Genomic DNA, 27,679 nt, shown 5'->3' with positions numbered 1-27,679 from the left:
GGAACTAAAAACCCCTAGCAAGACAACACAGTAGGTTGGGAAAGCAGCAGGAAAGACAGGGAAACAGAGACTTTGACCCAGATACTTAGGTAAATAAAGTTGCCCACATTCACCCTCCTTTCTCCTGGATTTCATTCATAGAATTGTCAGAGTAGAACCCAAGAAAACTACAGCAGCTGCACTGGCAGTGAAGCTGCAGCATTGCTTGCTTGTGGGCTGCAACGTTAGCTGTAAAGCAAATGGGCTCTGCCCACCTCAAGAACAGCAGAAGAAAATTCCGTTTAATCCTTATTGTCTATGGAAAAGGAATGAGGTAGTGGGTACAAAGTACTTACTACATTCCCTTGGGACAGCTTTTGCCTCCCCCCACTTCTCATGAGATGTTATTGATATGCCCCGTTCTTCCTTGAATGGAAAGTGGTTGCAAAGTGACAGTAAAAATAAAATGGCCTAAAGATAAAAAAAAAATGGGGGGGGGAGCCAGGAGTTTGGCCTAGTGGTAGAGTGCTTGCCTAACATGCACAAAGACCCAGGCTGAGGCTCAAGTGGTAGAGCTCTAGCCTTGAGAAAGTCCAAGGACAGTGCTGAGGCCCTGAGGTCAAGCCCAGGACTGGCAGAAATAATAATAAATATAAATAATAAATAAAATAAAAGGGCTTAAAGCAGAGACCACAGAGACAATGGAGGCAACGTCTTCTTTTGCTTAGTTTGAGGGCTCAAGTAAGGAAGGACTCCGTCCTTTTCAGTAGAAGCATCTTCAGTTGCGGTTACTATAGAACTGCAGTGTATTCAATGCACAGTTTGGTATAGAAAGACCTCTAGGCTTTGGCTGTGACCCTCTGATCTTCATCGTGGGACGGGTTTGCCGGCAGCCGAGCGGCGCCGGGCGGGGCCCGTGGGGGGGGGCGGGGCAGGTCTCGGCGGCCATCTTTGAGCAGGGCAGCCCGCCGCCATCTTTGTGCAGGGCAGCGCTTCCACCGGCCGCCGCGGCGGGGAATCCGCAATGGGTCCGCGGACCATGGAGCGGCGTGCACGCTCTGCGGTTCGGCTCTGGCTGCTGCTTTTGCTATTCCTGCCCGAGATTCAGGGCCGCCAGAAGGAGTCAGGTGGGCTCCGGGAGGAGGGGCCCGGGGTCGGAGCCCGCCTCTGTGGTCTGCGGCGCGGCCCAGCCGGGGCCGGGTCCCGGGACGCCTCCCGCCCCTCGCTGCGGCGCGACGGGGGCCTGGAGGTGGAGAGCCAGGGCGCCCGACTGACTGGGTCTGCCCTGGACCCGGAGAGTGATGAGGAGGGCAGGGAGGAGAAAGCCCCGGGCCACCCACCCTCGGGCAGGGGGAACCCCGAGCCCACGGAGGTGAGGGCGTCGCGTGCGTTTACCGGGAGAGATGAAGCGGGGTGACTTTACGCGGGCTCTCTTTACGGGGCTCTGTCTCGATGAGAAGGGGAGGGTGTGTGTCTCAGGCTCTTGTCTGTCCCTAGCCCTTGGGAGTATTTAGCTTGTGGATTTTCCAGTTCCTTGGACTCCTGTGATGGGCCAGGCAAAAGGGCCTGGTCAAGCGGCAGAAAGAATCCCTTATTTCGTTTCCACCAGAGTGACGGGAAAGGGGAATTCAGTGGAGTTTTGTTGTTGTTGTTGTTCTGCCTGCTGCTTGCAAATAAGAATGTCAGGGGTGGGTATTCTGTTAACTGTCGTTTACTTCCCTTTTTGAAGGATCAAAATGGAAAGTATTTATTGACCAAATTAACAGGTCTTTGGAGAATTATGAACCGTGTTCAAGTCAGAATTGCAGCTGTTACCATGGGTGAGTTCTTGTCACAAGCCTGTCCCCCAGAGATCTTGGTTGTAGTGGTCACAGAACCTAGCAATGTATTCAAAGCAGAAAGGCTGCCTTATTCGAAGGAGTGAAAATGTCCTGGGTTGGGAGAGGCTCATGGTACCCACATCACTTCTACATCCCAGGGGGATGTATCACATGGGCTTCACTGGTTTTCCCCTGTACAAGAAATGTCTTAAGGTCTGGGGGTGCATGTATTTGTCAGTATTCACTTCCGGTTGGTTGTCTTTAAAAGTATGTGGGACTTGGTATATATTGTAATATACTAAAAACAGACTTGCATTAGTCCTCCCCCTAATTGCCCAGTGGCAAGCCACCTAAGTTCTGTGGGGCTCATGATTCTTCATCAGCTAAACAAGAGTTCTGTGGCTTCTTATCTGCTACTCTGATCTCTTGAAAAATCTAGTGAAAGGCTGGGAGTTTGACCTCATGGTAGAGTGCTTGCCTAGCATGCACGAAGACAGGGGTTTGATTCCTTAGTACCACCTACATAGAAAAAAGCCAGAAGTGGTGCTTTGGCTCAAGTGGTAGAGCGCTAGTCTTGAGAAAACCCAAGGACAGTGCTCAGACCAGACCCTGAGCCCAAGCCCAGTACTGGCAAAAAAAAATCTAGGGAAGGCTAATGGTATTTACTTAAAACACTTACTTACTTAATAACTTTCCTTTTTTTTTTTTTTGTGGCACAAGGGTTTGAACTCTGGGTCTCTTGCTTGTTAGGTTGTCACTCTACCACTTAGCAAAACCTCCAGCCCTGCATTTTTGGAGATGGAGTGTAGCAAGAGTTTTCTTCTTGAGCTAGCCAGGAACAATGATTCTCTGATGTCAGCCTCCTTGAGTAGCTAGGTTTATAGGCGTGAGCCACCAGCAGCCAAGCCCAGCTAGTTTTACTTCTGATTATTTCTTTTTCTTTTTCTTTTTTTTGGCCAGTTCTGGGGCTTGAGCTTCAGGGCTGGGGCACTGTCTTGGACACTTTTTGCTCAAGGCTACTGCTCTGCCACTTGAGTCACAATGCCACTTTCGGTTTTTTCTATGTGTATGATACCAAGGAATCGAACCCAGGGCTTTGTGCATGCTAGGCAAGTACTCTGCCACTAGGCTACACTCCCCACCCCATTTCTGTTTTTGTTTTTGTTTTGCCAGTCCTGGGCCTTGAACTTGGGGCCTGAGCATTGTCCTTGAGCGTTCTCGAGACTGGAGCTCTACCACTTGAGCCACAACACCATTTCTGGCTTTTTTCTATATATGTGGTACCGAGGAATCGAACCTGGGTCTTCGTGCATGCTAGGCAAGCTCTCTTACCACTAGGACAAACTCCCGGCCTCTGGTTATTTCTTTTCTTTTTTTTTTTTTTTCCAGTCCTGGGCTTGAGCTCAGGGCCTGAGCACTGTCCTTGGACTTTCTCAAGGCTAGAGCTCTACCACTTGAGCCTCAGCACCATTTCTGGCTTTTTTCTATGCATGTGGTGCTGAGGAATCGAACCTGGGTCTTCATGCATGCTAGGCAAGCACTTTAACCACTAGGCCAAACTCCCCGCCCCCTCTGGTTATTTCTGCAAAGGTTTTTGAGCATGTATAGGGGTGGATTGGGGAACAGACAGTTAGTTTTGGACTGAAACATGAACCCTACCTTCTGTAGAATCCAGAAAAAGGGGCAATAGCAGAACTGAAATGGTTGGGAGGGCATGTATATAGCATAAGTAAAAATATGGATCTGCTAAAGAAGGGGCAATCCTGAAAGGAGAGAGGGAAGGGAGAATTGACTTGATCTTACTTTTTGTTGCTTTGCTGTTTGATGGTTTTCCCATTACCCATGGTGTTTCTGGGGCAGTGTTGCTTGTTCCTGCCTTCTGCCTTTGCTCTTGGATTGCTGTGTTCTCTAGTATCAAGCAGAATTATATTTAGGAAATAGAAGGAATTGGACTCATTCCCTTGGTCTGTGTTCATTCCTTCCCAGTGTCATAGAAGAGGATCTGACTCCTTTCCGAGGAGGTATCTCCAGGAAGATAATGGCAGAGGTAGTGAGACGGAAACTAGGAACACACTATCAGATCATTAAGAACAGATTATACCGAGAGAATGATTGCATGTTCCCCTCAAGGTAAGAGTTAAGTGGTAGACATCTCTTCACCTCATCACATACAACCTTACTCCATACTAAGCCAGTACAGAGGACTCTCTAGTGAGTCCTTACATTCCAGGGGGACTGCTTTCCTTGCCAGGGACTTTTTTTTGGTGGGGCTTGAACTCTAGGTTTGGGCACTCTCCTTGAGCTCTTCAGCTCAAGGACAGCTCTGTACCACTTGAGCCACAGTACCACTTCCAATGGTTAATTAACCACTTTCTGGTGGTTAATTAGAGATAAGAGTTTCATGGAGTTTAGTGCCTGGGCTGGCTTTGAACTGAGATCCCTAGATCTCAGCCTGCTGAGTAGCTTAGATTACAGGTGTGAGCCACTGGCACCTGGCTAGGGACATTTTTTTTCTTTTTTTTTGCCAGCTTTTCTGTCAAACAAGGCCTGTCATCTCTGTTTTTGTGAGGCTGGGTCATGACATTGGTTATAATGACTATGGCTCTGCCCCTTCTGTTCCTTCTCTGGCTCTAGTACTGCAGGGCATGAGATATTGAGACCTAGCAGATTGAGTTGGGCTGAAGGAGGAGGAGGAGATGCATAGGTACTTAGTATTACCGTTCAGGTCCAGAGAAAGCATGTCAATAGAGAACTTGCATGGCTGTGTAATTCATCAATGAACATTCACATTCTTCCTTACCACCCTGAATGTAACCAACAAATAGCATTGTAGTCAACTGTAGTCATTCTTCTGCATGTACCTTGAGCACTCATGTAAAGACATATGCAGGATATATGACTGAAACCTGAAAAGTGCCATACCTAGGCTAATTAATGGCTAATATAAAACATATTTACATATATGTATATATATTATTTTTGAGACAGAGTACTTTTGTGCAGCCTTAGCTGGCCTGGAACTCAACTGTCTTCCTTCAGTCTCCCAAGTATTGGAATTACAGGCATGCGCTACTATGTCTGGTTTAAGAGGTTGAGGTCATAGCTGCCATATTGTCTGCCTAGCAAGCGCAGGACCCCGAGTTTAAAACCACCATCATCACTAACAACAAAATTTGATAAATATAGCTAATTGTCTTCCAAAGAGGTTATGCCTATTTACACTTCTGCTATTAACATCACATGCTCAGACTAGAACTCGTACCCTCCCTTACCAGGACTTTTTCATTTTTACTGTTCCAATTAGCATCATATCTCATTGACATTGTTACTAATACTTTTGAACATCTTTATGCATGTTTATCAACTACTGATTTTTTTTTTTCAGTCCTGGGGCTTGAACTCAGGATCTGGGCACTATCCTTGGGCTTTCTCAAGGCTAACCCTATAGCACTTGAGTCACAGCACCACTTCCAGCTTTTTCTATGAAGGTGGTACCTAGGAATTGAACCCAGGGCTTTATGCATGGTAGGCAAGCACTCTACCACTAGGCCATTCTTCCAGCCCCACTGATTTTTTTTTTTCCAGTTGTGGGACTTGAACTCTCGGCCTGGACATTGTCTCAGAGCTCATCAGCTCAGGACTACCACCCTGCCCCTTGAGCCACAGTGCCATTCCCAGTTTTCTGGTGATTAATTGGAAATAAGAGTCTCATAGACTTTTGGTACCAGGGCTGGCTTTGAACCATGATTCTCTCAACCTCCTGAGTAGCTAGGATTACAGGTGTGAGCCACCATGTCTGGCTGATTTTTTTTTTTGTAGTTATCTTCATATATATATATATATATATATAAAACAATTTAAAAATTTTTTGACTCTTCTTTTTTGGTACTGGGGGCTGAGCCAAGGACATTGCACTTGCTAGGCAAACACTTTGCTACTGAGATTCATCTCAGCCCTATATAAAACAATTTTAAATTGGTCATTTTCATGTTGCCAGATTTTTTTTTTAGACCCTCAAACTTGCTAGGCAAGCACTCTACCTTTTCAGATTTTGTTTTCTATATATATATATAAAATATATATATATTTTTTGCCAGTCCTGGGCCTGAACTTAGGGCCTGAACTTAGGGTTTTCTCAAGGCTAGAGTTCTACCACTTGAGTCATAGTAGTCCTTCTGGCTTTTTCTATGTATGTGGAACTGAGGAATCAAAACCTGGGTCTTCATGCATGCTAGGCAAGCACTCTACCACAAGGCCAAACTTCTGGCCATGTGTGTGTGTGTTGCCAGTTCTGGGGCTTGAACTCAGGACCTGGGCACTGTCCTTGGGTTTTTCTCAAGGCTAGTGCTCTACCACTTGAGCTAGAGCAACACTTCTGGCTTTTTCTGTGTATGCGGTACCAAGGAATGGAACCTGAGGCTTCATGCATGCTAGATAAGCACTTTACCACTAGGCTGTGCTTCCAACCCGCATTTATATTTTTTGAGATTGGGTCTTGCTAACTTTGCTTAGGCTGATCTCAAATCAGAGATCTTAGCCTGGAGTTCGGCCTAGTGGTAGAGTGCTTGCCTACCATGCACGAAGACCCAGGTTCGATTCCTCGGTACAACATACATAGAAAAGCTGGAAGTGGTGCTGTGGCTCAAGTGGTAGAGCACTACTGTTGAGGAAAAAGGCCAAGGACAGTGCTCAGGCCCTGAGTTCAAGCCCCAGGACTGGCAAAAAAAAAAAAAAAAAAAAAATCTGAGATCCTTCGACTCTGCCTCCCAGTCGCTGTGCCACCATGTCTGAGTCTGTGAGAAATTTTTTGCAAGTGTGCTTCTCAGGGCCTGGGTGATCATCTCTGAGCTTTTGTGTTCAAGGGTAGCACTCTACCACTTGAGCTCTGTTTCCTCCTTTTTGGTAGTGAATTGAAGATAGGAGTCTCATGGTCTTTCTTGCCCAAGCTGATTTGAACCTTGATTCTCAGATTTCAGGTTCCTGAATAGTTAGGATTATAGGTATGAGCCATCGGCACCCAACTACCAGAAAATTTTGACCAGTCCTTTGAATGCTGCCCTAATATGATGCTTGTCAGTATCCTGAAGCACACAGCAGGTACCAATTAATCTGTCATTATAGCTTCTCTTGATTTTGTGAAATCCTCTGAGAATTTGCAGTGAGTCTAGGCAGATAATGATGCTATAATCATCATGACCAGGAGTTTACTTTGGTTCGTTCATTGTTTCAGAGTTTGTAATCCTTAGTCAATGCTTTTGAGTCTGGCAAGGCAGCACATCATAGCAGGGATATATAGTCCACAGTCTCCCTCAGGGAAAACTTTCAATAATCTGAAATATCCAGCTGTTGTCCTCTTAAAGTTTTCTTTTAATCACTCCCCAATAGTGCCCAGCTGAGGGCTAATCCAAACAGTAGGCCTCTGAAGATATTCTGAACCCTAACTACAGTATCTTTGCGGGAAGCAAAGCCCATGGACTACAGTTAGAAATTAATTCTTTCAATTCCTATCAGAATTTGTATCTTTTCTTTCCTATTTTTGGCTAGTCATGGGGTTTGAATTCAGGCCCTAAGCACTGTCCTTAGGCTATCTCAAGGCAAGAGCTCTACCACTTAAGCCACAGTACCATTTCCAGCTTTTTCTTATGTGAGGTACCAAAGAATTGAAGCCAGGTCATAACACTAGGCCCAACTTGGCCCATAATTTGTATATTTCTATAAAATTAAATTGTTCTCTATCAGAGTAGTAAAGAAAACCCTGAGCTTCCAGGTGCTGTTGGTGGCTCATGCCTATAGTCCTAGCTACCCAGCAGGATGAAATCTTAGGGTTAAGGTTCAAAGCCAGCCATGGCAGGAAAATCTATGAGGCTTTTATCTCTGATTAACCACAAAAAAGCTAGAAGTGAAGCTAGGGATCAAGTGGTACTAGAGTCCTAGCCTTGAAGAAAATAAGCTCAAGCATAGCCTTGAGTTCAAGCCCTAGGACTGGCAAAAGAAAAAAAAAAAGTAAAAGTAAGAAAAAAGTTGGAGTAATGAATAAAGGGAATGAAGAAAGGAAAAGGGGTAGTAGTAGCAATAGTATTCAAACTTACAACAATTTATTTGGAATAAATTCATTACGTGTTACAAGCTGGAATAGCTTAGCCATGAATGATAACTTGCATGGTAACACACTTGTATATAGTTAACTTCTTTGATCGAGAAGACCTTTCCTTCTCCTGGTCACCAGATATGGTCTGGTAACTTGTTTTTTTCTCATTTCTAGGTGTAGTGGGGTTGAGCACTTTATTTTGGAAGTGATTGGGCGCCTCCCTGACATGGAGATGGTGATCAATGTGCGAGATTATCCCCAGGTTCCCAAGTGGATGGAGCCTACCATCCCAGTCTTCTCCTTCAGTAAGGTGAGTGTAAGAAAAGCCACCTGGGAGATGGAGGGTGATGCTGAGTATATGAACAAGAGGTTGCTGTCCTTTATCAGAATCTGATGGGGAGAGAGGAAGATGAGGTATAAGGTCTAGTAAAGAGGAGTATCCCTCTTCGTTTCTTGTTTTTGGGGGTTTTTTTTGGTCATGGGATTTGAACTGTGGGCCTGGGCATAGTCCCTGAGCTCTTCAGTTCAAGGCTACTCTCCTATCCCTTGAGCCACAGTGCTACTAGGAACTAGTTGAGCAGTGAGTCTGAGGAGGTAGAGCTAAAGACCTATGAGTAACGTATGACAACTTAAGTGTTTATGGCCAGGAGTAGAAGCTAGGGAGATGGATGCCTGAGGACCCTACAAGATGTTTAAAGATCCTATAGAGCATGAGGAGAGGAGTTCAAAAAACTTACCGGCTTGGAGTTAGGAAATACAAAAAAAAAACAAAAAAACAAAAACAACTGTTACCGCTAGGCATAGTACTTCATGGCTATAGCCCTAGCACTGAGAAGCTGAGCCAAGAAGATCCCAAGTTCAAGGCCAGCCTGCTATGTATCAAGACACTGTCTCAATAAGAAACAAACAACAAACACCCACTAAAAGTCCTTGCCTTCCTACAAATGTATCAGCCAAAATGTCAAAAATCATCTGTAGCCCAGAGGCCCAGCATATCTAGAACTGACCCTGAAAGCTCTGGGTAGCTCCAGATAGTTTGTATCCATTGTAGAGATAGGGTATATGATAGCAGGACCTTTGGTTTGCATTGTGGAGATACAAGTGTGTCTTGGAGAACTAGCATCTGTGAGTCGTTTGTGCTTAACCTTATCATTTGCATGAACTAACCTGGTGACTATATTGACAGTTATGAAAGCATTTGGAGTTGGGGGATGGGAAGGCTAGACAAATGGATTTTGGAAAACCCTCGCATTTGGGAAAGGAAAATGATCTCTGATGTGGCTCCTCCAAAGCAGAGAGACCTCTTACTCCCAGAAAGTTTACTTTCTCTCTAGATTTGTTTTTTTTCCTGTGTTTCGAGTGGGCTGAGGCCCTATTTGTGTTATATTGCCCATGGTTTAACCTCATTTCACAAAGGTACTTGGTCCCGTGGTTTATGATGATACTCTCCCAGAAAAAGAGATAGAAGCTCCCATGTAAGTCAGTAAGGACCTTGTGTCCATTATTATCTGTTCTTTCTGTAGATAATAAAATATGACCAGCACCTTACTAATTGTATTTTTGTCCTCTCTTTCCTCTTACGTTTTTTATATCAGTTTCCATAGGAGGGTTTAGTCTGCCAATTTTACGGTTAATTGTATACCTTCCTCTACTGAACAGCTGTTATATTTGAGGTTCTTGATCAATCACGTATTTTTAAAAATATTTAAGAAAAGTCAAACACCATATTGCACATGTAATTCCAGTGAAGCAATAATGGTCATATATTAGCAGAAGTAACTATGAAAAAGGAAAGGTGGTATAAACTTTCTTCAAAAGATATGTTAGCCAAGTACTGATACCTCATGCCTGTAGTCCTAACTACTTAAGAGACTAAGATCTGAGGGTTGTGATTCAAAGCCCTGGCAGGAAAGTCTGTGAGATTCTCTCCAATTAACCACACAAAAAAAATCCAAAAGTGGAGCTATGGCTCAAGTGGTAGAGTGCTAACCTTGAGCAAAAAAAAAGTTAAGGAATAGCATCCAGGCTCTGAGTTCAAGCCCTGGTACTGGCACAATATAAACTAAAAAAATGTATGGGCTGGGAGTTTGGCCTAGTGGTAGAGTGCTTGCCTAGCATGCACGAAGACCCGGGTTCAATTCCTCGGTACCCCATATACATAGCAAAAAGCCGGAAGTGGTGCTGAGGCTCAAGTGGTAGAGTGCTAGCCTTGAGAAAGTCCTAGAACAGTGCTCAAGCCCTGAGCTCAAGCCCAGGACTGGCCAAAAAAAAAAAGAAAATGTGTGATATTCTTTCCCATTTCTTCCTGTGGCACTTACGACTGTAAGTAATAAATTCAGCTGTGCCACAGTTAGATGTATTACCTACCAGTGTTTCTAAGTACTCATTATACACCAGACATAGTCTGAAATTGGTGTCTTTCAAGACATTTTGTATTTGAATGGAATTAGATGGAATTATTAATACTATTTTCCTTATTACATGGTACAGAAATGGAGGCCTAGAAAGATTAAAGAACTCAAGTAGAGATGTAGAGAAGTACAGTTAATATTTAGATCCTTGTGATCCATCCCTCAATCACTGCACAGTTTGTAGCCTGGGTCTTACTTCAAAAGACTTAATTAATAAGTAACCAAGAACTCATAAGGCAAGGTAAATCCCCAGAGTAAAATCAGAAAGATCTCAGATTGTTCACAGTTGGGTATATTATTTCCTTGAACTAAAAAAATAAAGACAAGCTCCCCTCACCCCCCAAAAATGAGAAAAACAGGATTTTTAGGAACTGAGAAGTAACCTTTAATACGATTCTCAATTCTAGGAATTTTAACCTGTAATCACTTTTGCCATTTATTTATTTATTTATGTATGTTTGTTTATTTTTGTCAGTTGTGGTGCTTGAATGAGTGGCCCCAGCACTGTACTTGAGCCTCTTTGTGTTCAAGGATAGTGCTCTAACACTTGAGCCACAGTGCCACTTCTGATTTTCGAATGGTTAATTGGAGATAAGAGTTTCACAAGGAGGGCCAGGAGTTTGGCCTAGTGGTAGAGTGCTTGCCTAGCAGGCATGAAGATCCAGGTTCAATTCCTTGGTACTACATACATAGAAAGAGCCAGCAGTGGTGCTGTGGCTCAAGTGCTAGAGCGCTACCCTTGAGAAAGCCCAAGGACGGTGCTCAGGCCCTGAGCTCAAGGCCCAGGACTGGCCAAAAAAAAAATTACACAGGGACTGCCCAGGTCAGCTTCAAGCTGTGATCATCAGATCTCAGCCTCCTGAATAGCTGTGTGAGCCATTAAGGCTGCTATTTTTGCCTTTTAGAGTCTAGACCTTGCAGGCCAGAGAAAATATCTTTGGCTCTTAGTGCCAGTGGCTCATGCCTGTAATCCTACTCAGGAGGCTGAGATCTGAGGATTGCAGTTTGAAGCCATCCTGGGAAAGAAAGTCCATGAGGCTCTTTATCTCCAATAAACTACTCAGAAAAACGACAAATGGTACTGTGGTTCATATGGTAGAGCGCTAGCTTTGGTCAGGGACAGATCCCAGGCCCAGAATTGAAGTCCTAGTATGGGGGTGGGGAGGAGCAGGGAGACAGTATCTTCAGCAAGTTGATATTATAGCCAGGCCTTTCTCCAGACCTTGTGTCATGAATGTTGCTTGCTCCTTCTCACTTTTCTAGTGAGAGGTTTTGTAACTTCTGAGACTTACTTATAACACTTTCCTGTTTCTGTCGAAGACATCAGAATACCACGATATCATGTATCCTGCTTGGACATTTTGGGAAGGGGGACCTGCTGTTTGGCCAATTTATCCCACAGGTCTTGGACGGTGGGACCTCTTCAGAGAAGATCTGGTAAGGTAGGGCCTTTATAGGGGTTTTGGTGTTTTGTTTTGTTTTGTTTTTCTTTCTTTGTGGGTTTTCTTGAAATAAGCAAAAGAATATAACCAATTGTGTTTTGAGATGCCAGACTTTTAAGGTAAAGTCAAATGCAGAAATTCTTTTAAGAATCTCAATGCTCATCAAAGTATTTTATAAAATAGAAAGGAGAGATGTGCTGCTGAGTGTGGTGGCTCATGCCTATAATTTTATCTACTTGGGAGGCAGAGACTGAGAGGATCGAGATTTGAGGCCAGCTCAGGGAAAAAGTTAATAAAATTGCACCTCAAACAATAAAAGCTGGGCTTGGTGGCATATGCCTATCATCTTTGCTAAATACATACTCAAAAGCATAAATACAAGGATGATGGTCCAGGGTAGCCCAAACAGAAATACATGGCTTTTTTTTTTTTGCCAATCTTAGGCTTGAAGTCAGGGCCTGAGCATTGTCCTTGGACTTTCTCAAGACTAGAGCTCTACCACTTGAGCCTCAGCACCACTTCCAGCTTTTTTCTATGTATGTGGTACTGAGGAATCGAACCCAGGTCCTCGTGCATGCTAGGCAAGCACTCTACCACTAGGCCAAACTCCCAGCCTACATGGCCCTTTTTGAAAAATCATTGAAAGTACAAAGATCTGAGTGTCTAGCTCAAGTAGTCCATGCCTATTTATAAGCACTGCCAAAAATTAAAAATTAAAAAAAGAATGCTACAGACTCATTCTATCAAGCTAGTATAAATATAAACATTCATTATATATATACATACACACACACATGGAGAGAGAGAGAGCGCGAGTGTGTACTGGGTACTGGTAGCACACACCATTTATCTTAGTTACTCAGGAAGCTAAGATCCAAGAATCATGGTTCAGAGCTAGCCTGGGCAAGAAAGTTGCCTGAGACTCTTATCTCTAATTAACCATCAAAAAAATTGCCAGAAGTGGAACTGTAGCTCCAGTGGTGGAGTGATTGCCTTGAATTTAAAAGCTCAGGGATGGCATGTAGACCCTGAGTTCAAGCCCCAGGGCCGTCACAAAGAAAGACAAAAAAATTACAAATGAAACAGTAAAATGTTAAAAAAGATTATATATTATGATCAGGTAAGTTATATTCCAAGGATACAAGGATGGTTCAACATAATACAGAAAACATAATGTAGCACATAAACAGAAAAAGGACCAAAAAAAAAGTCATCTCAACAGATAGAGAAAAGGCTTGTGACAAAATTCAACATTCTTTCATCTAAAAGATATGAAGAAACTGTTAATACAAGCAATGTATCATCACACAATAAATGGTGTATATGACAGACCTATAGCCAATATCATACTTAAAAGGGGGAAAACTGAAACTGTTTACTCTAAAGTCAGGAATGGGAAGAGACTGTCTACTCTCCCTACTTTTATTCAATATACTAAAATTCCTGGTAATAGCAATAAGACATGAGAAAAAAAATAAGGATTCAAGTAGAGAAGGAAGAAGTTGAAATTATCCCTATTTGAGGATGATATGATCCTGTACTTGAAATTTCAACATTGGTAGTTACAGAGGAAATGTAAATTAATTTCTAACTAACCCCAATCAGAATGGTAATGATCAAGAAAATAATAATAGCCAGGCGCTGTGGCTCTCACCTGTAATCCTAGCTACTCGGGAGGCTGAGATCTGAGGATCACGGTTCAAAGCCAGCCCGGACAATATAAAGCTGAGAGACTCTTATCTCTAATTAATCACTAGAAAACAGGAAGTAGGGCTGTGGCTCAAGGGCAGGGTGGTAGCCTTGAGCTGAAGAGCCCTGGGACAGTGCCCAGGCCAGAGTTCAAGCCCCATGCCCGCCCCCCCCCCAAAAGGAAAACAATAAAAATGCTGGCTACAATAATGTGGGTTGGGGATGTGAGGGGGAAAGGAACTCACACACTGTTAGTAGGAATACAAGTTAATGTCATCACTGTGTAAATCAGTATGAAGGTTCTTTAAGAAATTATATGTGGAACTACTATCTAATCCTGCTCTACAACTCTTAGATATATATTCAAAGGAATGTAAAGTTAGAATACAATAGGGATAGCTGTGTACCCATTCTTTATTCATAACTCTATTTACAGTAACCGCACAGCTGCTCAACAACAAGCAAATGGAGAAAGTATAGTGTTTATACACAGTACAATATTATTCAGTTATAAAGACGAGTGAAATGCCATTTATGGCAAAATGGATGGAGCCAATGGATGGGTCATATGGAACAAGATAAGCCAAGCTCAGAAAGCCAAACACCACATTTTTACTTATGTGTAATTTAAAACTAAAAAGACAGTGCATTGGGAAGAGAGAATACTGTGCATATATGTGAAGATTTTAGTTTAATGAAACCCACCAAAGAGTGTTTGCTGAAGTGGAAGGATAAAGGGATTTGGAGAATGCAGTAAGAGAAGAAAGACCTGTTTAAAGTTCACTCTACATCTATGGACTTGTGACAGTGAGATCTTTTGTATATGAATGTGTGCTAATTTCATAAAAAATGGTTAAGACATAGCCTTATATATTTTAGAAAAAAATAAAAGAAACTAATCAGAGTCTGCATTTTTTAGATCAGCAGCTCAGTGGCCATGGAATAAGAAAAATTCTACAGCATATTTCCGAGGATCAAGGTGATTATTTTTTCTCACTACTTATAAGATATATTCTCCTAAGGCTTATGTAAAATATAAGTAATCTTAAGGCTTTAAAGAACTATGTGGATGTGGCTAGGAGTGTGGTGTAGTGGTTCAATTCCTCGCTACCACATACATAGAACAAGCCAGAAGTGGTGCTATGGCTCAAGTGGTAGGGTTCTAGCCTTGAGGAAGTCCAAGGACAGTGCCCAGGCCCTGAGTTCAAGCCTCAGGACTGATAAAAAAAAAAAAATCAAACAACTCTGTGGCTCAAAAGAAAGCTAAATAACTTAAGAAAACACTGTTTTGTTTTGATTTTGTTCTTTTCAGACAGGGTCTTGCTATGTAGTCCAGGCCATCTTGAAACTTATTGTAGAGTCCAATCTAGCCTTAAACGCATAGTCCTCTTGCCTCAGTTTCCTGACTTCTGGAATTGCAGGCATGCATTACTACACCTATCTCCAAGTTACCCTCTGAATTGAACTGGAAGTCAAAGAAGTACAGTTCACCTGTCAGTTAGCAGAGTGATACAATGGATGTCTCTATAATATGAACAGAACAGAAAGTTTTTGTTGTGTTTAGATTCTTAGGGATAGTTTATCATGGCTCAGTCACTCTGCTGATTAGTGCAGTGCAGAGCAGCAATCATCACCAGGTATACCAATTGCCTTTTTGATCAAGCCATGGGACTTCCAAGCTGTGTATAATAATTCTGATGCTGGTAGAAATAGAGAATGATATATGTACAATGCCTGTGTTGTTGAGCTCCATATTCTCAGAGCCAAGAGAAATACCTGGTATAGTTGCACAGTAAACACCTGTGAAACCAGTGGATGAGTGGAAAACACCAGGAAAGGACAGAGGTTTGTAGTGTTTATGTTTTTTTTTTGTTGTTTTGTTTTTTGTTTTTGTTTTTTGCTAGTCCTGGGGCTTGAAGTCAGGGCCTGGACACTATCCTTGAGCATTTTCAAGGCTAGTGCTCTACCATTTGAGCAATACCACCACTTCAGGCTTTTCTGTGTATGTGGTAGTGAGGAATAGAATCCAGGACTTCATGCATGCTAGGCAAGCACTCTACCACTAGGCCAAATTCTGGGCCCTAGTTGTTGTTTGCCAGTCCAAGGGCTTGAACTCAGGGCCTGGGCACTGTCCTTGGATACTTTCTGCTCAAGACTAGTGCTCTGCAACTTGAGCCACAGCACCACTTCCATCCTTTTCTGAGTATGTGGTAGCAAGGAATTGAACCCAGTGCTTTATGTATGCTAAGCAAGCACTCTACCACTAGGCTATGTTCCCGCTCCAGTTTTTTGTGGTATTTATCACATCACACTGTCTGCTCCCCTCCTTGTTTGAGCAGTTAACTGCTACTTGGACTTTTCTCACATGTGGTCTCCAGGTTTTTGAACCCTTTAGTATGTTTTTGTTTGTGTTTTGATGGACTAGAGATTGAACCCAGGGCCTTATACATACTATGTAAGTACTTTACCACTGAGCCGTATCTCTAATGCCTTTGAAATGTTTATTTTATTTTATTTTTCTGAGATAGGGTCTTGCTCTGGTTCCCAGGCTGGCCTCAAAGTTGTGGCCTTCCTGCCTTAGCCTCTCAAGTAGCTAGGATTAGAGACCTGAGATACCATTCTCAGCTTTTGTTATATTTCATTTAAGGGTTTTTGTTGTTGTTTCTTTTCTTTTTTGCAGCTGCTGATTTTGAGCTCAAGGCCTCACACTTGCTAGGCAGGTACTCTTCCACTTGAGACACTCCATTAGTCCTTTTTGTGTTACTATTTTGTGCTTGTACCAGAGCTCAAACTAGAATTCATCTTTCTTTCTTTCTTTCTTTCTTTTTTTTGCCAGTCATGGGGCTTGAACTCAGGGCCTGGGCACTGTCCTTGGATACTTTTTGCTCAAGGGTAAATGCTCTGCACCTTGAACCACAATGCCACTTCTGGCTTTTTCTGAGGATATGATACTGAGGAATTGAACTTACAGCTTTGTGCATGCTAAGCAAGTACTTCTACCACTAAGCTATACTTCCGGCCCCCAGGACTCATCTATCTATCTTCCTTCCTTCCTTTCTTTCTTTCTTTCTTTTTTTCTTTCTTCATTCATCACTGATGCCCTACTGTTTGAGCTACACCTCCATGGGTTTTTGTTTTATCTTGTTTTCTATGTGTATACCATCCTGGAGCTTGAACTCAAGGCCTGGGCACTATCCCTGAACTTTTTTTTTTTTTTGCTCATCCCTGATATATAGCTATAGTGACCAGAACAAGTCCTTGGAGACTAAATATAAGAGAGAGAGTGAAGCACCCCCTGTCGTGGAGTGCAGTAGAGGAAGAATCAGGATCTCTTAGATGTTGTAGTACAGAGGATCCCCATCTGCTAAAGCTACAAAAAGCCATGAACCATCCATGTGTGCAGACAGACATTACCTGGGTGTCCTGCTGCTCACCTTTCAGAGGCTGGGAACAGTACTGTGATGTAGGCTTTGTAGTTTTACACCATGTGCTTCTTTCATAGGACAAGTCCAGAACGGGATCCTCTTATTCTTCTATCTCGGAAAAATCCAAAACTTGTTGATGCAGAATACACCAAAAACCAGGCCTGGAAATCTATGAAAGTAATCAGCAATCATCTGAATAGAACTACAGCAGTGAATATTTTCACTCAAACAGCATTTCTACCTGGGTAGAATTGATAAGATTAGGTTTCCTCTCAGTGGTGAGATGAATGTTGAGAAAGTTCCTTGTATTAGCATTTATGTCTGTTCTTTTTGCAAATTCTTCTTGCTTTTCTGGTCATGTGACTTGTATATCCTATAACTCCAGAGGTTTAAACCAGAGGTCAATAATTTTTTATGCCAAAGGAAATATTTTGGACTATAAGAGTTGTTTGGTTTCTGTTGCATTCAGCTTTGTTGTAGCAGAGGAAAAGCAGCCACAATTAGTAGATCAACAAATGAACATGGCTGTTCCTTAATAATGACTCCATGTATGGGCACTGAGATTTCAATGTCATATAATTTTCACATTACAAAATTATTTCATTCTACCAGTTGAAAAGGTAAAAATAGTCCATGGATTCTACAAAATGAACTAGGGGCTGGATTGACTTAAGGGTTGTAGTTTGCTAACCTCTGGTTTAAACCATTGGATCCTAATCCTGGCTGAATAGTATAACTAGATGAATGAACCCATTGATTCCAGGTCTGTGGAGATGGATTCCAGAAATACTCTTTTCTTTTAAGACTTTCCATATGATTCTAAGAGATGAAGCCAAAGGTTGGGACCTTTAGTTTTCAGTCTGTCTTTGTCATCTCTAACTCTGGCTGCTTGCTTTTAATGAAGAACTTAAAGCCATATATTTCCTTATCTGAAATTTCCATGTAGTGTATGACGGATAGTATAAGAAAAAGCATTAAACTCCTGGGAGCTAAACTAAATGTAAACTAAATGTATCTGAGATATATGTATTGTTTGATAGTTTTAGTCAGATAGGAACAAATGAGTTCAAGGAACATTGTCAAATAATAAAAGCAGGAAGAATATATTCATTCTGCATATAAGTCTTTGACCCTACTGTGTACCGAGGCAGCAAAAGCAAACTCTCCTCATCAAGTTTACCTTCTTACCAACAAGGGGGAATGAACCAACAGGTCCTAGACCCAGGGCTCAGGGGCCAGCAGGTGAGTGAGGGAGTGAGCCACAGACCACCGAAAGCTTCAGCTGCTGGTTAGGGTAGGAGCCTGGTTTACCAGATATCCCTAGGGAAATTAGAATCTGGATTTTTACATGTATCCTGTCACCTTTTTATTTATTGCCAGTACTGAGGCTTGAACTCGGGGCCTCGTGCTTTTGTTTAACTTTTTCTGCTCAAGGCTAGTGTTCTATCACTTGAGCCACATGTCCACTTCTATTTTATTGGTGGTGAATTGGAGATGAGTCTCAGCAACTTTCCTGCCATGTTGGATTTGAACCATGATCCTCAGATCTCAGCCTCTTGAGTAGCTAGGATTACAGATATGAGCTATTGGCTCAAGCACCGGGTTGAGTATTTTATTTTTAAGTACTTTTCATGCCCAACAGAACTTACATGTAAGCTACATACACCCTTCATCCCACCTGCCAATGTTTATGGTATATGCATATATTATTTACAGAAATGGGCTGCAAGCCATGACCCCCCTGCAGTAAGGTTTCAGGTGAACTTAAAATTCTTTTTTTGTTGTTGGTGGTTGTGGGGCTTGGACTCTGGTCCTTGGTGCTGTCCCTCAGCTCTTCAGCTCAAGGCTATGGCCCTGCCCCTTGAGCCACAGCACCACTTCTGATTTTCTAGTGGTTAATTGGAAATCAGTGTCACGGACATTAGTGCCTGGGCTGGCTTTTGCCAGATCTCAGATCTCAGCCTCCTGAGTAGCTAGGATTACAGGTTTGAGCCACTGTGCCCGGCTTAAATTTAAAATTCTTAAACCAGATAGACCTGTGCTAAAACCTTAGCACTTCTACTTAGGGTCATGTAACTGAGTAAGTCTCTCAGTTTCTGGAAACCTTGGCTTTCTTCAGTATGAAGATCATAATGCTTCCTTCATATGTTTATCATAAGGTTTAACTGAGATTAAGTTGTTGGAATGTTTAATAATGCTTCATGGACATTAGGTCCCTATAAATCCCTTATCACTAGTGCTCATACCTTTTTTTTCACTTGAAGGACACCTTGGGAAAACCAGCCGCTAAGGATGTCCATCTTGTGGATCACTGCAAATACAAGTAAGCCTTCCAGTTACTGGTCTCCATTTGGTTTTGAAATAGCTCTGCTTTGAGTGAGCGTATCTAAGATCTAGTGTTAATCCCTTTAGCTACCTTTTACTGAGATTTGCTGCACACTGACTTGAGTTCTGTGCGTGTAACAGAAAAGAGTGAAATATGGTCATTGTTTCCAGAGAGCTTACCATTAACTAAAGCCGAGGGATTCTCTCTCTCCATTAACTACCCACCCAGTAGTTGAAGTTAACTGTGAGATTAAAAAATATTATACTGAGAGGCTAAGGATGTAGCTCAGTAATAGAGCTTGTGCTTAAATGCATGAGGTCCTTAGCACATACATGATCCTTAGCACATACATGATCCTTAGCACCACCAAACAAACATGAAATGCCATGACTCAGAATCAACCTAACAGGTAAATCTGGGCTTAGAGGAATAGTAGAGGGAAATTCACAGGTAAAAATGCTAATGACACAGTGGGGCTATGCGTTAGAGCTCTATATTAGAGATAGGTTGGTGTGTAAGTATGACTGTGTGTGTGGGGGGGGGATTTTGGAAAGATGCTCTAAGATCTCTTTTTTGATCATCCTAGACTTGGAGAAGGAGACAGTGTCCAGGAAGCAGGGAGATTAGATGGGAGGAAAAAGAAAGCTTTGGGATCCATCAGCATAGCTTGTAAATTTGTTTTTCTCTTGATTTTTGATGTATGCCATTGACTATTTCTGTATTTCCTTAAATATGTTTCTATCTACAAGAGGCTATTATTTCCTTCTAAGCCCTTTCTCCTTTCCTCTCAGCACCTAACCTCTGACCCAGTCTAGCTCTGTTTGATGAAATTATCCTCTTCCCCTCTCCCCAATCTGACATTCTCAGAATAGCCTATAGCCTTCAGCTCTAGAAAAGCAGGGTGTTTATGGAGCGTTTATATGTCCTTGCAAACTGAAAATGAAGAGAGGATGGAAGGAATAAGGGGAAAAAAGGGACATATTTGTGGTTGCAAGCATAGAGTATTGAATGTATTTTTATCTTTCCCCCAGGTATCTGTTTAATTTTCGGGGTGTAGCTGCAAGCTTCCGGTTCAAACACCTCTTCCTGTGTGGTTCACTTGTTTTCCATGTTGGTGACCAGTGGCTAGAATTCTTCTACCCACAACTGAAACCCTGGGTTCACTATATCCCAGTCAAAACGGATCTTTCCAATGTCCAGTAAGCAGCTAACCCTCAGTTCAGAGCTCAGTAGCCCCGCATTCTGCCTCTTAAGTCCAGCTACTAAAGTCATTTAACTACTCTTGATGACTTTTTCCAGCGAAACTTTTATCCCTTTTACTTGGTTTGCAAATATTGTGTTCTGTTGCATTATTACCCAGATGGGCTGTAAGTGGGATTTTACTAGAAGTATTTTAATGCTAATTCCATAGTAATGTTAAGACAGGATGAAGTGAGCAATCTCTAATTTCTTTTTTTTTGTGTGTAGGTCATGGGGCTTGAACTCTGGGCCTGGGTGCTGTCCCTGAGCTCTTCAGCTCAAGGCTACCCCTGGGCCTGAGCATTGTCCCTGAACTCTTCCACTCAAGGCTACCACCCTACCCTTGGAGCCTCAGCCCCACTTCCTGTTTTCTCGTGGTTAATTGGAGATGAGTCTCACACATTCTTTGGTGCTGGGGCTGGCTTTGAAATGAGATCCTCAGATCTCAGCCTCCTTGTAGCTAGGATTACAGGCATGAGCCCCTGCACCTGGTTAAAGCTCTAATTTCTTAAAGACTAGTAATAGAGAAATTTGATCTTGTTATATTGTCAGTGAGATTTCCTATTATGGTATGAGCACTGATTGAATTGAGGCTTAGGCAAGTCTCTCATGGTAGGAGGAGATAGGAGTAGGGACAAAGTGTGAGCTTAGTTCCCTCTTAGGGGAATTAGGATACAAATCTGAAAACAGTATATATATATATATTTTTTTTTTTTTGCCAGTCCCGGGGCTTGAACTCAGGGCTTGGGTTTTGTCCTTGGGCTTTCTCAAGGCTAGCACTTTACCACTTGAGCCACAGCACCACTTCCAGCTTTTTTTTGTGTATGTGGTACTGAGGAATTGAACCCAGGGCTTTATGCATGGTAGGGAAGCACTCTGTCACTAGGCCATGCTCCTGGCCCCATTGAGACAGTATTATTTTCATGATTTCTGATGTCTACCATTGAACATTTCTGTTTTTTTTTTTTTCTAAAAGAAATCCAAAATGTATAACAGGACTGCTTTTAATTTATATTATTTTACCTATTATTGTATTCTTGCAAGGACCCTGATATCTCTGCTTTAAATAAATTATCTGCAGACCCAAAGGAACATAGGCTCAATGGTTTCCCTCATTTGTAATAATTAGTACAAACCTTGGACTCTCCTAGCAGAGGATTACAATAGCTTAAAACCTAGATACACAAGGCCATATAGGATGAGGCTAAATGAAAGGACCTCCAGGATATGGAAACAAGAGCTATATAATGTGATTGTTGTTCTTAATGTATTATGTTATTTCTCATCTCTTTTGTTGTCCCTTGGCTATCCTCATATTGTTACAGTATCTTACCTTGTTACCTAGTATATTGTATATAATTTTATTTGTTTATTTGAAATAGGAAAGGGAAGGGGGAAAACAAGAGGGAGTGAGGGAAAGGAGATGGGGACAAAAACATGAGAAGGGGTATAAATGTTTGTGAAGTAATGCACCTTCCATTTAGTGAATATAACTGTAATCCTTCTATTAATTACAATAAAAAAAACCAAATTGGGGCCGGGAGTTTGGCCTAGTGGTTAAAGTGTTTGCCTAGCATTCATGAAGACCCAGGTTCGATTCCTCGGTACCACATACATAGAAAAAAAAGCCAGAAGTGGTGCTGAGGCTCAAGTGGTAGAGCTCTAGCCTTGAGAAAGTCCAAGGACAGTGCTCAGGCCCTGAGCTCAAGCCCAGGACTGGCAAAAAAACAACAACAACAACAACAAAAAAAAAAACAAATTATCCAACATTGACCTACCTAGAGCTCAATCTACAGTCTGACTTAGTACTAATGAGCTTAGTACATACATTGAAGTCTGATTCTTTTCATTTTAGGGAGCTATTGCAGTTTGTGAAGGCAAATGATGATATTGCTCAGGAAATTGCTGAAAGGTAAATTTTGTTCATTTTCCCTTTCCTCTCTTTAGAATTCCCATTTTTCCCTAAAATTACCTGAATATTAGTACTATGATGATTTCCATACTTCAGCCTCATAAAAAATAATTCAGAGTTATGAAAATGTTAAATTCTGCATATGCATATTACTGCATAAATGTATTCGGATATACTGGCTCTAGGATTGCTTCTGATACAATGTATGAACAGGGCTGGGCCCAAGATAACCAATATTAGTGTAGGCTGTTTTTTTAAATTTTAATTTATTTTGATTTTCCAGACCTGGGGCTTGAGCTGAGGGCCTGGGTGTTGTCCATGAGCCTTTTTGCTCAAGGCTAGTGCTCTACCTCTTGAACCATAGCTTTTTTTCCAGCCTTTTGGTGATGAGTTGAAAATAAGTGCCTTATAGATTTTCCTGCCAAAGCTCTTTTTGAACTGCAGCCCTCAGGTTTCAGTCACATGAGTAGCTAGGATTACAGGTGTGAGCCACCAGTGTCTGTCTACGTTGTATTATTTTTAAAATGATCTTTAAGTAGTTGTAAAAATACTAATGCAAAATACTAATTTATGAGTATAGTTTGTCTTGCTCAGTGTCACTCTGTCCATTGTTCTCCCCCATCTCTTCCAACCCCACCCATATCCTAAATTCCGTTTTCACATACATACATCAAATATTATGACTGCATTCACCTTATCCTTCATCTTTCCATTTGTCTGCCTCCCCTTCCCCTTCATCTCCCCTCCTTCTGACAAGTTTCAATTTCCTCATATTCATTTTGTTAGGCCGCAAGTTAGCTGTTTGAAGGAGTTACACCATTACAATCCTCTGAATAAATGTTGGGTATTATTACATTTTTGCTTAAAATATTCTCGTTAATCTTTTCTCTAGGGGAAGCCAGTTTATCATGAACCACTTGCAGATGGATGACATCACCTGTTACTGGGAAAACCTCTTGAATGATTACTCCAAATTTCTGTCCTATAATGTAACAAGAAGAAAAGGCTATGATCAGATTAGTCCCAGAATTTTGAAAACTGAACTGTAGTACTTATAGGACCAATGTCTTATGGCAGCAGATACCCTGTGGTAAGAAGCTTACTGTGAGCTTACTTGGAACACCTTTTATCAAGCCAAGCATCTGGTTTTCCTTATCATGCTGCACCAGAGCAATTCTTAAGAAAGATAGAAAGTGTGTCTGACGCACAATTAAGAAGCAGCTCAACTCTTCGTTTGAATGAGCAGAGATGATGAGCTATAGATTGTGAACACCTTCTACCTTTCATTTACTTGATTACCAATCACAGCTTGTGCCTCGGATCATCAGGTCACCTGTATGTATATGTTCATCACTGTGAAATTGGCTGTGTCCATGTGTTGATGTTCTTTGTGCCACCATTTGGAGCAGAAAACCTGTTATTTGGAACTCGTACCACTCATCACCACAAATCTGAAGTTACTTTTAGGCTTGATTGCTATTGCTTTATTTCAGTGTAGAAAACCCTGTAGGGTTTGTGAAAAATACCTAGGGATTGTTTCCTGAAAGGTGTAAAGAAGCAGTGGTTGTGCCATGTAGTGATGTAGGAATTGTCTTTTATAAAAGCATAAACTTTGGTACTCAGGAGGTGTCTATAATACCACATAGAAAGGACCCAGTTGCGTGAATACTGCAGCTGATTTCAAACTCCTATTTTGTGCCTTCATGTTGTTCTTTTTATTGTCCCTCTAAAGGACAAGAGGAAAGGAAAAAGAGGAAGGAAGGAAGTGGATAAAACTTACTAATAAATTTAGAATTCATCCTTACTCTAAAATGGCTGAGGAGAGCAGTCATTCTTCACCCTTTGCACACCTTACTTTCCTTCTGAAACTAGAACCAGCAGGGCTAGGTCAGTGTTGTGCAGACCCACAGGAGTCTCAGTAGGCTTTTTCTGAACCAATGGCTGGATACAGTGGTATGTGTCTATCATCCCAGGAACAAGTATCAGGAACATGTTTCAGAACAGCCTGGGCATAAAGAGACCCTATCTTGAAAATAACCAACATAAAAATGGAAAAATTGTCTGGCTGAATGGTGTAAGTGGTAGAATGCTTAGATTAGCAAACCCTAATACCACCCAGAAGTCAAAGTTAAAGCCAGGTGCTAATGGCTCATGCCTATAATCCAAGCTATTCAGGAGGCTGAGATCTGAGGATCGCAGTTCAAATATGCCCAAGCAGGTAAATCCCTGATTCTTACGTACAATTAACTACTCAGGAAATGGGACTGTGGCTCAAGTTGTAGAGTACTAACCTTGAGCCAAAGAAGCTCAGGGATAGCACCCAGGCTCTGGGTTCAAGCCCTAGGATTGGCCCAAATGGGGGGGAAAGTCAAAATTAAAAAGAAAATACAAATAGGATGAGGGACATAGCTTGAGCAATAGCCCTGGGATCTATCCCCAGTACTGGGGGAGGTGGGGAGAAAGAGTTAAATATCCCTAGTAAAACCATTGTTTGAAATAGGGCAGATATTTAAAGTTACTTTTGTTGCGTGGTGATAACTCACAGGGACTATGTTTTTAGATGATAGCCATACTCAGCACATTTCTCTGAGTTGTCATGTGGTTTTGTCTTGTTACCATGAGGCTCAACTAGGTGTAACTATGTTCTCCAAATTAGGAGCCGATGTTTCATTTTTCTGGGATTCTTCTCAATTTAAAGTCACAAGTCAAATTTCATCCTTGAATTTTTCTCTAATTCTTGGTTATTGTTTTTTTAAGGTAGCAATCATGACTGGGGTAAGGAAATTTCAATGTATTTTTAAGTTGCATTTCCTTGATACCTAAGCTGTTGATTTTTTTTTTTCAGTCATGGGGCTTGAACTCAGGGCCTGGGCACGTCCCTGAGCTCTTTTGCTGAAGGCTAGTGCTCTACCACTTTGATTTCTCCAATTCTTGGTAGTTATGGATTACTATAATTTGCTCATGCCCATATTAATTGACAAGACATTGCACTCTAGTTGCTTGACTATTTCTTTTATCCTGTGTGCCTACTGATGTGAGGGAATCATGGTTTTACTTATCTTGATGACTCCATTATCCAGCACAGTGCCTCTCACAGAATAATAATCACAAACCTTTTATGGGTGGTGATGAAAGCTCAGTGGTAGAGTTTTTGTCTATTGTGTGTGTGTGTTTTTTTGTTTGTTTGTTTGTTTTGCCAGTCCTGGGCTTGAGCTCAGGGCCTGAGCACTGTCCTTGGACTTTCTCAAGGCTAGAGCTCTACCACTTGAGCCTCAGCACCACTTCCGGCTTTTTTTCTATATGTGGTACCTAGGAATCGAACCCAGGTCTTCATGCATGCTAGGCAAGCACTTTAACCACTAGGCCAAACTCCCCGCCCTATTGTGTGTGATATTATGAGTTAAATCCCCAGCATGACTCTTCCCAAATCCATGATAGGTGGATGAATGGGCAGGTGGTGAAGACAGTTGTATGAAGTAGAATCTATTTATAGATTCCTCAGCCATTAGCACCAAGGGAATTGGATAAGACCATAAGAATTGATCAATGTAAATCCTCATTTGTTTTTGGAAGAAGCTGCCTTTGTCTCTAAATACAGCAAAAGTTACTCAGATTTTATACTGTATACATTTACTTCAGTGTAGCTGGAATAAGGATGGTTTATAACAATATGTAAACTATGTTTTTAAAAATAGTTTTCCCACAACTTTTCAAGGTTTTTGATTTGCTGTTACTGGTTTTTGTTAATATTGATGCTAGCTCAGTCTTCAGAATCATTTTTTTCAAAAGAAAAGCAAAATTATATCATTTGCAGGAAAGTGAATGGAGCTGGAGATCATGTTGGTTGTACATATTCATACATATACACATATGTGTACAATGCTATATATGTATACATGTATAATGTATATGTAGACATTACATATAGACACACAATACACATACATACAACATACAACATGGTTGTCACTATGGTGCTGTTTAGGAAGATAAGGGGAAAGAAAGAGAAAGAAAATGATAGAAAGTGAATAATATCAAAAAGTGTCACATCTGCATATAAAAAAAATTTAGGGGCCAGGAGTTTGGCCTATTGGTAGAGTGCTTGCATGCACCAAGACCAGGGTTCGATTCCTCGGTACCACATACATAGAAAAAGCTGGAAGTGGTGCAATGGCTGAAGCTCTAGCTTTCAGAAAGCCCAAGGACAGTGTTCAGGCCCTGAGTTCAAGCCCCAGGACTGGCAAAAAAAAAAAAAAATCATTCTACCTATGGAATAGATTGACAACGAATGTAATGTGTATATATATCACATTACATATAATATATATGCAGCAGGGGCTGTAGTTTGTAAACTTGGCCATGACAGGAGGAAATTCACTATGGAAAAAGAAGCCATTAAGTTATGTGCAAGTTTCAGCAACAAGGACTGAGGGTAAAGTGGGAGTTCCAGGCAGTGTGGTACTGAAATCCTCCCATGTGGATACTCTGCTGGCATACACATTTCCCTAGGATGAGAGCTGTGTTTACAGAATAATCCAGTCATATCCCCTAACACCTTTTGACTTGGACAGTTGCTTTAATACATTTCAAAAAAAGGGCAGGGGAGGGAGGGTATTTCCTTGGTAAAGGAAGAAAGGGTCTGAGGGCTTGGGGAAGTGGGGAACATGTGATGGGGTAACATGGCTTAACATTGCATCTGCCGAGCCTCTACCAAATCACACTCCAAGTCCTTTCTCATCACAGAATGGTTCTAGGGTTATTTTAAGTATTTTGATTTTTGTGACTGCTTCCCCATTTTCGTAGTGCTGGTGAATAAACCTAAGACTTGGAACATGCTGGACTAGTGCAAGCATTTGACTTTCTCTACATGGAGGTTGGATAGCCTGTGTAGTATTTCAGCTTTGGAACTTCCTCTTGTTGCTCATTTCTCCCTAAAGATGGGACAGAGTTAGGGGCTTTGCTTTCTTTCCCCTACTGGACAGACTTACAGAATACCTACTTAATGTCAGACACTAAGTAGACTCAGAAGGTAGAGATATACATAGCCTCAGACTTCAAAATTAAGTCTACTTAGATCAGCAATTAAGAGTACAACAGTGTTGCTGGGGCTGTGTTGTATCTGGTGTTTCCCAGACACCAGAGAAGTCCTGACACTATCACTAAGCAAATGGTCACTCTGGTCAGTCACTTCCTATAGGATTTTCAGCTGTCAAGTCCTAGGATTCTATTTTATAACTATTAAAACGTGTTGTAATGTTATTTATGTGCCCATACTGAGGCTTGAACTCAAGGCCTGAGCAGTGTCCCTTAAGCTTTTTTTGTTCAAAAGTACACGAGTCACTTGTTTT

The 27,679-nt window shown here is 41.7% G+C and overlaps 1 protein-coding gene across 4 annotated transcripts; it reads left to right on the top strand.

Annotated features, from left to right (window-relative positions):
* The first annotated feature begins 964 nt into the window (after window positions 1-964).
* On the top strand, window positions 965-24,785 carry Poglut1 (protein O-glucosyltransferase 1). Of its 4 annotated transcripts, none has more exons than XM_090345889.1 (11): window positions 965-1,106; window positions 1,746-1,799; window positions 3,786-3,929; window positions 8,062-8,197; window positions 11,619-11,740; window positions 14,349-14,408; window positions 16,932-17,031; window positions 19,119-19,177; window positions 20,212-20,379; window positions 22,275-22,331; window positions 23,224-24,785. In XM_090345889.1, exons 3-11 carry the CDS (start codon window positions 3,838-3,840, stop codon window positions 23,378-23,380), a joined length of 951 nt encoding a protein of 316 aa, XP_090202015.1. In that variant the 5' UTR covers window positions 965-1,106; window positions 1,746-1,799; window positions 3,786-3,837; the 3' UTR covers window positions 23,381-24,785. The 4 variants fall into 4 exon arrangements, with proteins under 4 accessions (XP_090202015.1, XP_090201984.1, XP_090201995.1 ...); XM_090345858.1 differs by having other exon boundaries at window positions 1,709-1,799; XM_090345879.1 differs by lacking the exon at window positions 965-1,106 and adding an exon at window positions 1,216-1,351 and having other exon boundaries at window positions 1,709-1,799.
* Window positions 24,786-27,679: the final 2,894 nt, after the last annotated feature.

Source organism: Megascapheus bottae, chromosome 1 (assembly GCF_031878675.1).
Source record: "Megascapheus bottae isolate mThoBot1 chromosome 1, mThoBot2.hap1, whole genome shotgun sequence".
Classification (NCBI taxonomy): Eukaryota; Metazoa; Chordata; class Mammalia; order Rodentia; family Geomyidae; genus Megascapheus; species Megascapheus bottae.
The sequence above is the reverse complement of the archived record's forward strand: the minus strand, read 5'-3'. Positions and strand labels throughout refer to the sequence as shown.